Source organism: Rhamphochromis longiceps, linkage group LG5 (genome assembly GCF_057381845.1).
Source record: "Rhamphochromis longiceps isolate RC_006_pf linkage group LG5, R_longiceps_female_GT1.1, whole genome shotgun sequence".
NCBI classification, from domain to species: domain Eukaryota; kingdom Metazoa; phylum Chordata; class Actinopteri; order Cichliformes; family Cichlidae; genus Rhamphochromis; species Rhamphochromis longiceps.
The window spans coordinates 29,194,143-29,203,751 of NC_140561.1; the positions used below are offsets into that span (position 1 = coordinate 29,194,143).

The 9,609-nt window shown below is 38.5% G+C and overlaps 1 protein-coding gene across 1 annotated transcript; it reads left to right on the top strand.

Annotated features, from left to right (window-relative positions):
* The first annotated feature begins 4,686 nt into the window (after positions 1-4,686).
* On the top strand, positions 4,687-8,836 carry lsm3 (LSM3 homolog, U6 small nuclear RNA and mRNA degradation associated). Its single transcript, XM_085407110.1, has 4 exons — positions 4,687-4,804; positions 7,308-7,418; positions 7,594-7,689; positions 8,083-8,836. The coding sequence occupies exons 1-4, from the start codon at positions 4,784-4,786 to the stop codon at positions 8,161-8,163; spliced, it is 309 nt and encodes a 102-aa protein (XP_085263236.1). The 5' UTR covers positions 4,687-4,783; the 3' UTR covers positions 8,164-8,836.
* Positions 8,837-9,609: the final 773 nt, after the last annotated feature.

The window sequence follows — 9,609 nt, forward strand, 5'->3', positions numbered from 1 at the left end:
AATGAAAAATACAAAGATATTATAGCCAAAAATGCATAATAACTAACTGGTATGGACAACTGACTAGCCTGCCCAGAGCTTGGAGTTTTATCAAGAATAAACCAGGATAATTAAACTATAGTGCTGCTTTCCCCTGGCTCACGTACTCTAAGTGTTTAAACACTCAAATGAGCTGCATTTCACTCTTTATCATTACTTTTAAAATTTTCACTGGCCCATTAGTACGCATTTATAACATATAAGTGACTTAAGGCTGATTTTACTTCCTTAGGCCAATTTAAAAAAAACAAAATCCCTTTGTTATGCACATATGCAATATAAAAAAAATGGTCAATGTCATATATGACACTGTCTTTCCTGATTTTATTCTCCTCAACTTTATTTTCACATATTATATTGGAAGCTCAGACTGAATAGAAAGAGTATTTTTGTGATCCAACACTGGCCTGCTGTGGCTACGAATGACACTGCATTCACTTTATTTTGAGAAGAAAATAGGCCTTATTCATACAGCCAACCTTTTATCCATTCATCTATTTTCTTAACCGCTTATCCAATTCAGTTTTTTTTTTCTTATTGGGGTGGAGGTGGGGTGGGCGCTGGAGCTTATTCCACAGATGTAGTGACATACAGAGGGTCAGTAAGAGGAGGATGCTAAGAACAGGGTAAGATGGAGATGGACGATCCAAATCAGATTTGAGAGGCATCTTATAAATGAAAGGATTCGTTTTTCACTGATTTCAGTTATAATTAAGCTCCACCATAAAATAAATTACAGGTGTTTTATAAACAATTATTTCAACTATGAGCTTTTAGCCTTTTGTTGTATTTGTGTTTATGCTGTGTGATCTATGCAGACCTTTTTATATCAGCTGCAGGTTGTTGCTTTCGATTTTTGTATTATATCATCCTTTGTATCAATCTACAATACATATGATATCACTGACCTCATTTCAGGCCAGTAGAGGAACTCTCACTGTCCACATACACACACACACACACACACACACACACACACACACACACACACACACACACACACACACACACACACGCACACAATGCCATTGTTACACAACAGGAAAAGCATGAATATGAAATAATCAGCCTACAATACAAATCTTCTGGCTTAAATGTAAAATGTGATTTTTTTGATAGCTAATAGAAAGTCAGTAAGATCCGGTAACTGCAAGCGATGACAGACAGGACTCCCATGAAACGTCTTAACTTTGATTGAAGCAACTACCAATTAGAGCACTTACTACTGTAGACTCAGCACCGTTTTATGGACTTAAGTGTAGACAGGGCTTAACTGATCCGTATAGAATGAGGCTCAATCATATGTTGCATGTTTAGTCATTTGATGAAGCGGTCACTGATGGGAACATGAAAAGCTGGTGGCTAGGTGACACTGGTTGTTTACATGGAAATACAGCTCAGTTCAACTGGCGTGAAGATGACTAATTTCGTTTAGCCTTAAAATCATGTACCTTTGAGTAAGCTACACTTGTGCAATAACAAAATTAAGACTGGGTAAAAATAGCTTTGCGAAACTGGACCCTGGTTCTGTGTCTGCTGGAACACTCTTGAGACGCAGACTCTTTGGACTACATATAGTAAAGTAGGTCTGCAGCAGATGACCTTGTAACACTGTTAATCTTCACAGTACAAACACTTATGACAATATGTTAAAGTGGAAAAAATGATAACTTTAATTCAGTGTGTATCACATTCAGACAACAACTCTGTATTTTCCTTGCTTAAAGCCGAACAGTAAACATTGTTCAAAGCGTATAAAACATTTGATCTGTGCTTCTTATTATTTGAAATGTAATACAAAAATAATTTTCTTTCTATTTACAAACAAAAAATCTGTACAAAGTTGAAACACCTGATAAATCATTACACAGTTTAGGACACTTGCATAATCTTTTGACTTTTTATGCTAATTTCAGCTGTGCTCCACTGAAATCAGTAAAAACTTCAATGCAGTAAAAGCAGGTGCAGCTTATTGTAGTGTTTCACCTGAGAAAATGTCTTAAAATCACCCTTTTTGACTGTCGTGTTTATTATAGCTGTTAACAGGACTGATTTGCAGTGACAGTTTCCCACAGCTTATCTGTTGACCTTCAACGACTGATGACGTCAGCTTCTGTCTTCCTATCGTTTAGCGCCATCTTTTGGCAGGTAACACACACAGAGGACCTTGACGAGCAGAAAGTGAGCAAAACAAAACAACTGTGAGTTTAGGCACCAGTTTCAGTTTCTAGGCCACCAGCTTCCAACTGTTTAATGGCAAACACACCCTTATCTGGTTTTGACATGACAGATCAAAAAAACAAGCATGCAAAAAAACCCTCACCCACACAAGCGCAGACATATTGCCTGCTTTCTCACAAAACTTTAACAAATTTACAAATATGAAACTGTGTGCAGTCAGTGGTCCTAGCACTGGGCCACACAGGTTGTTTGGCTTATCTGTAGCAGGGACTTCTTCCACCACACAGCCGCGCTGAAGCTGAGGGTGGAATGGGTAACAGCACTGCTTTGATCTGCCTCCTCAGCCTGCACACAAACCCAGTATGGAACACTGGACTGAACTGGGAGAGGAGGTGCACACGCAGTCAATCACACACACAGATTTACAGAAAGGAAAAAAAAAGAGGAAAGCCAGAGAAGAAAAACAAGACAAGAGAAAGAGTGAATAAAGTTAACTATTTGTAAAACAAAAAGATTTTCTGTATAAGAAAAATGCTGTTAATTGTAATCACATGTGGCAAGTGTGACCAAATCCAAACAAACTTAATGTGGAACAAAGACACTGGAATTTGTGAAGGATATGTTGCAAATATAAATACATTTGATTTTACTGTATTTTACTGGGGTTACAGTCAGAGATATACATAGAACACTTCTTTTGGAGCCACACAGAGGGAATATAACAATATCTATATACAGCTTTCCTTGTTGGGTATAGCATAGGCAGCATTGTTCGCCTAAACTTCAGTCATGATCTCAGCCTTACTTTCTTCATTTGCATTAGAAAAGTGTCTGTTCTGCACTTCTGACCTTTGCAAACTACAGCAAAATTTGGGAGATTATCTCAACATGTGGGACAGAGAATAACAATGACGACGATGACAACAACAGTAATAATAAGGTCGGGTGGCTGTGGCTGTAGCTCAGGTGGTAGAGCAGGTCATCTACTGATCGGAAGGTTGGTGGTTCGATTCCCGGCTGCCCCTAGTCTGCATGCCAAATATCCTTGGGCAAGATACTAACCCGAAATTGCTCTTCGATGCATTCATCGGAGTATGAATGTGTGTGAATGTCAGTTGTGTGAATGGGTGAATGCACAAGTTGTGTAAAGCGCTTTGAGTGCTCAGAAGAGTGGAAAAGCGCTATATAAGAACCAGTCCATTTACCATTTAAACTTTTGTTGCGTTGCATTTACTAAAACAGAAAAACAAGACAGAATACGCCGCATCAGTAAGGTTGAAATTTCGTAAAGACATGAGCCATTAGAAACGGAAAAAAATGATGCAAATATATATATATAGTTTATGTTTAATAACCTACCTCTGATCTGCCGTTGCACTGTACGGAGATGCGGGGGATGGAAAAGTCTGGAAAAGCAGACGGGCAATATAAAGGACAGAGGAACTGCTAGCGTCCTCATTCGGGTTGCCAGGTTTGCACTTCACTCTTCTGCACGTATGAGTGCTTATTTGTATTTATTTGGATAAATCAAATTTACAGTTATAATTACAAGGACAATGACAATAAAAAATATTTAATTTTTGAATGTGTACCATGGATTTTAAAATAAGTTAGACAATAAATATTGCTTCTTCTCCTTCTTTTATTTACTCACTTTAGAGGTTGCTACAGCAGATCATCTGCCTTCATCTCTCCCTATCTCTACCATCCTACCCTTTCGCATCAACCCTCTGCATATCCTCCTCCACTGCATCCATGAAGCTTCTCTGCGTTCTCCCTCTTTATCTCCTTCCTGGCAGCTCCATACTGACTTCATTTCCACTATCCCTCTTCATCACATGTCCAGACCGTCTCAGTCTTACCTCTCCAACTTTCCAAACTGCATCACCTCAGCCTCTGACATACTCATTTCTAATCCTGTCCATCCATTCCCATCTTCAGCTCTGTCACCAGCTCCAAACCATCGATCGCAACAAATCTCACGACCATCTTGTAGACTTCCCTTTCACTCTTGCTTGATATCTTTCTGTCACAAATGCTGCTCAACCTGGCTTGCACTATATTCTTCACCTCTTGATCCAATGTTTTCCTTGGTCAACCCCAGGTATGCAAACTCATCTACCTTTACTATCTCTGCTCCTTGCAACTCCTTGCAGCTTTGCCCTCTCATTTACATATTTACATATTCTAACTTTCCTTCCACTTATCTCAAGAGCATACTTCCACCTCTCCAGGCTCTCTTCCTGCTTCCTACTCTCACTACAGATCACAGTTATCTGCAAAGATCGTAGTTAATAGGGTTTCCTGCCTGACCTCCACTGTAAACCTGTCCATCGCCACTGAAAACAAGCAGATCCCTGATGTAATCTCACCCCCACCTTGCCTATAGCTGTAACAACATAAATAATTAAAATGCAATTAAGTAATGTAACCCTATCCCTCTTCCATCGTTATGTTTATAGTCTCATCCAGGAGGCGTGCTTTGTGTTATGTGAAAACGCGGTTTTTTGCAGACCTGGCAACCTCCGCACTGGTTCGGTCATTCGACGCAGACTCAAACATCATGGCGGACGAAGTTGAGCAGGTTGGTGTAACTGCCTTCAATTCTGCTGTTGTTCTTTTAACAGCGTGCATGTAATTATCCCATGGGTGAAGAGGAGACAGGTTTACCCGTGTACTTGATGTAACGAGCTTATTGTGTAACTTTGTTCATAACTGATGTGGTAAAAGCGCGGAAGGGCCTGTCAAAAGCTAGCTGATTTAGCATGTCTAGCGTGTAAATGCTACCGCCAGTAGGATTTGCACCACTGTTCTTTAGGCAGAGCAGAGCGTGTTAGCGCAGGATTACCGCTAATGTATGTCCACGTTTAATTTTCTTTATCTGTTTTTAGTCTAAAGTTGGGTTAGTTAGGTCTGTAGCGTCTGGGTTGCAGTTCACAGCTATTTGGGCTAAACATTAAACAACTCACTGAAAACTCAGTTAACTCATGGAACACGACGTTTCTTCACTTTGCCTTAAATATTTTGGGTGTTTACACCAAAACTGCTCGAAAGGTCTGCATTTAATTCTGGTCTATGTCATTTAGAAATGATAATCACTCGATTATTCTTGTCACAGAAAATGCTAACTTGAGAAGAGACTTGTACATGGGGGTATTTGTTGTGTTTTTAATCTGTATTAAAGTAAATTCATTATTTTTGGTTCGGGCATAAGGAGTTTGCAAAGAAAGCGAGTGGGCAGAACAAGCAATAGGTCATTGCATCTCAGCTGTGCCTGCTGCTCGACCATATTAGAAAATATTTCACGTTTCATTTTACATTATTATGAAGTGCGACAGTTTCCGAATGTTATATAGTTTATTTTTTTGGTTTGTTTTTTATTAGTGTGTGCTCCAATATAGGACTGTTTACATTTTTTCATATCTATTTAGCCAGTGCTCAGGCATTTTTTGATGTTTGATGACCTGGGCCAAATTACAGATATGGTAGGGAAGACTAGTGAAAGTTTCCAGCTTTTATTTTTATACATTGTTTTATTTTTGGATATCCATGTACAAGTATTGCCTCCGATTTTGAAGTCCGGAAGAAAAAAAAGTGGATGGACAGAAGATTTAAAAAAAAAAAAAAAGTAACTTACACGTAGTTAAAGTTTTAAATACATGTAGCTAAAATTACACAGCAATCATTAAATGTCCAAACTTTAGACCGTAACATTTTTAAGCAAATCAGGGATGATCCCACAGAAAATGTTCTAAGGCAGTTGAATGTTAATATCCTGTTGATATGTCAAGCATACATGTTAGGGTTGGGCGATATGGCCTAAAACTCATATCTCGATATTCTTTAGCTGGATGGCGATATACGATATATATCTCGATATTTTTTTTAAAGCCATAAAGAAAGAACAAAAAGAGTTCTTAGTCACGCTGTGTCCCAGATCTCACATCTTTATTAACATACAGCGTAGATGTACATGAAAAAATTACTCAGAAATAAATTATCAGCATTTATTAAATTATAATTCTCCATAAATAAAATAAAACAATGTTGTTTTTGTGGATAACAAAACGCTCACAATTGTGCAGTCAAAATGTAAATTAAAAGACGCTTAGCATAATAACAAAGACAGACAGATTTCGCAGCTGCTCTGTTCCCAACTTCTACTGCGTGACTGACAACCTTCAGTTTGAAATCCGCTTCGTAACCATGTCTCTTACAGGTGCCATTTGTGGTCCTTATATGCACACAATACGGTAATTTTACGTTGAAGCACAGTATGCGTTACTCCGCGAGGCTCCAGACTACGGTAGCCGTAATGTTCCAACAATCCATCAAGCAGTGCGGCTTCGTAGCTTACCAAAGTCGTACTAAAACATTTTTGGCAGATTGCTGAGCGCCGTGTACCACATAAAAGCAGTTTGCGGTCAATAAGCACAACCAGAATTCATACATAAGGCGCGCTGTCGATTTCTTTATAGGTTATAGTCCGAAAAATACGGTATACGAGTTTTGTAAGGTAGTTTGTTTCGGGGCAGGAGGCTGGGAGACTTCGCGGTCTGGGATACAGCACACAGTTTCTCACACACTCTTCATTTTGCACTTTATGGTGCTGTTGTAAATGGTGAAAATACTAGTAGTGCTAGCTGCACGGCCTCAACACGCCCCACGCACGGGGCGACCTGCGGTAACTCGTTAATGGAGATTTGCCGCGTTAATACAGTTATGGCGTTAATGTCATTTTAACGAGAGTAACACTGCCGCACTAAAATAGTAATCTCCAAATGTTTTCTTTTTACCGACCAGCTCCTCTTTGATAGCTGCCGTGTCCATCTTGTCGTTACCTGCAGGTGAAGCGATGGGGGAGGGGGAGTTGTGTTCAGTGAAGGAGAGAGGCGAGGCAGAGTAACACAGCATAGAGACAAAAGTGGACGAAAGAGAGACAAACTTGCGGTTCCACAAGTATAATTATAACGTAACATAGACTATATCGATATAAAGGATATTGTCACATCTCTTATCTTGTATAAAAATATATCAATATATCGCCCAGTCCTAATACATGTGTCATTTTTTTCTGTGTGCTGCAGCAACCAACTACAAACACAGTTGAGGAGCCACTTGATCTGATCAGGCTCAGTCTAGATGAGCGAATCTACGTCAAGATGAGGAATGACCGCGAGCTCAGAGGCCGACTTCATGTGAGTCTTGTGCTGGGTTTTGTTGTTGTTGTTGTTGCTGTTTTTTTGTTGTTTGAGTGCTGCAGGTGTGACCCTGGCTGCTCAGAAGACTTTTTAAAAACAAGCACTTCAATTTCTTTTGGAGTGTTTTTGTCCTCTTTTACTTTGCACTCTTATTTGTTCTTGTTTGTCCCAGGCTTACGATCAGCACTTGAACATGATCCTTGGTGATGTGGAGGAGACTGTGACGACAGTGGAGATCGATGAGGAGACTTATGAAGAACTCTACAAGGTGCCACATCATTTTCTTTCCAGTCCCGTTGCCCTTTTGGTTTAAGGTGCTGGTGGTCTATTGTGGCATTGATCTGAGTTGAACCTGTTTCATCTTTTAAAACTGTTAATGTGTCATTCAGATAACAGACAGTACTTAATGGATAATATTTCACTGACTATTTGTTATATCATGGCCTCAAAAAACGCTGCTCTGTTTTAACAAGGGTTAACATTACTGAGAAAATCACAGGGATCATCTTAACAACAAAAATGTAATTAAAGCAAATGCATGTTTTAATTTTTAAGTAAAATATATTTAGTCTTTGTTGTTAAACACATTTATTGGAAGCTATGTGTATACAATATTTTAAGTAGTGAAATATTTTAAGTGTGAATCTTTGTTTCGTTTCAGTCTACCAAGAGAAACATCCCCATGCTGTTTGTGAGAGGTGACGGCGTTGTCCTTGTAGCTCCACCTCTCAGGGTGGGCTAACTTCGATTACATCCCGGTGTGAAGCAGGGTTTGCTCAAGTACAATTTCAGCCCACAGAAGAGATAAAATCTCTTTTTTTTGTCAACATCATCCACTCACATGAGACAAATGATTAATTTTTGTTTTGTTGTCAGATGTAAAACATGTCGATGGAAAGAAGAGAGAACTTTTGTAAGTCAGTGTTTAATAGGTGTTATTTTGGCAAGTTGCCATTTTTCAAGCCACATTTTCATTTAACAGGATATTTAGGCTATTTCAGAACATTAGATCAGGTAAAAAGTCCATTTTAAGTTCCAAAGCTAAGAATACTCATTATGTTTAAACATAATCGCATCATTTTAGTTATCTGTGACTGTATGTGCTCTTTGTTTAAAAAGGCTCACCAAACGTACCGCTGAGCGATATGTATGATTCTTAAGTTTTAAATTTTGTCAACTGTAACTTTGGTTTGTTCCGAGCAAAAGTCTGTCAGTTTACTCCAAACAGAAGATCTGTGAATATGTTGGGGTGTTTTTTGGTTTCTATCATAACATTTTAGTTGAATATTTTATATTTTTGTAGTACTGTGGAGGATGTGGGAGTAAATCACACACAGATGTGTCAATGTGTGCAAAGATTTTTCAGTTTGGTCTTGTAAAGTTAAATAAAAAAATAAAAGTAATTGGAAAATTTATTGATTGTCGTGTAAATAAGCTGAAATTTGTTGGCAGCTGTGACTCAGGAGGTAGAGTGGGTTGTTAACTGGTTGGTGGTTTGAATCAGCCAGCACATCAAACTATTCTTGGGCAAGATACTAAACCCCAAATTGGCCCAGGTTCGTTGGTTAGAGTGGGTGGTAAAAAGTGACTGAAGGTATGTAACTAAGTGCTAAGGGAACGTGTGTGAATGAGTGAATATGGCTTGTAGTTTGAAATGCTTTTAAGTACAGAGTAGAAAAGCTGTTTGCAAGTAAAACTCAATTTAGCAGACTGTATACAATTTTTATACTACAATATGTTGTTGATACAGTCCAGTTTGTTACTGTAGGTGTTATTTGTGTCATTATGCAGTTATATAACATTTTAAATTGCAAATGCACCACTGCATTAGCAACATTCTAATGTAACATCGGAGCAGAACTTTCAGGGTCTATTGCATGCTGTCAGGATTGTTGTATTGTTGCATTGTAACCACTAGATGTCAGTGTACATCTAAAAAAAAAAAAAAGAACCTTCAGTTTAACAGGCTAGCAAGGATGAAGGTGATCTCTGCATGAAAACTAAATGGGCTGTTGTTTTTTTTTTACCACAGACTGACATTTTAGTTGGTTTAAAAAAGTGTAACTGAAATCCTTACATTTGATCACACTCACAACTAGATTACTGTAGTGCTTAGGATTACATTAACAACATTAGCAAGTTTAGAACATTTCACTTGTGATACAATGGAAATAATTTGTCTAATCAT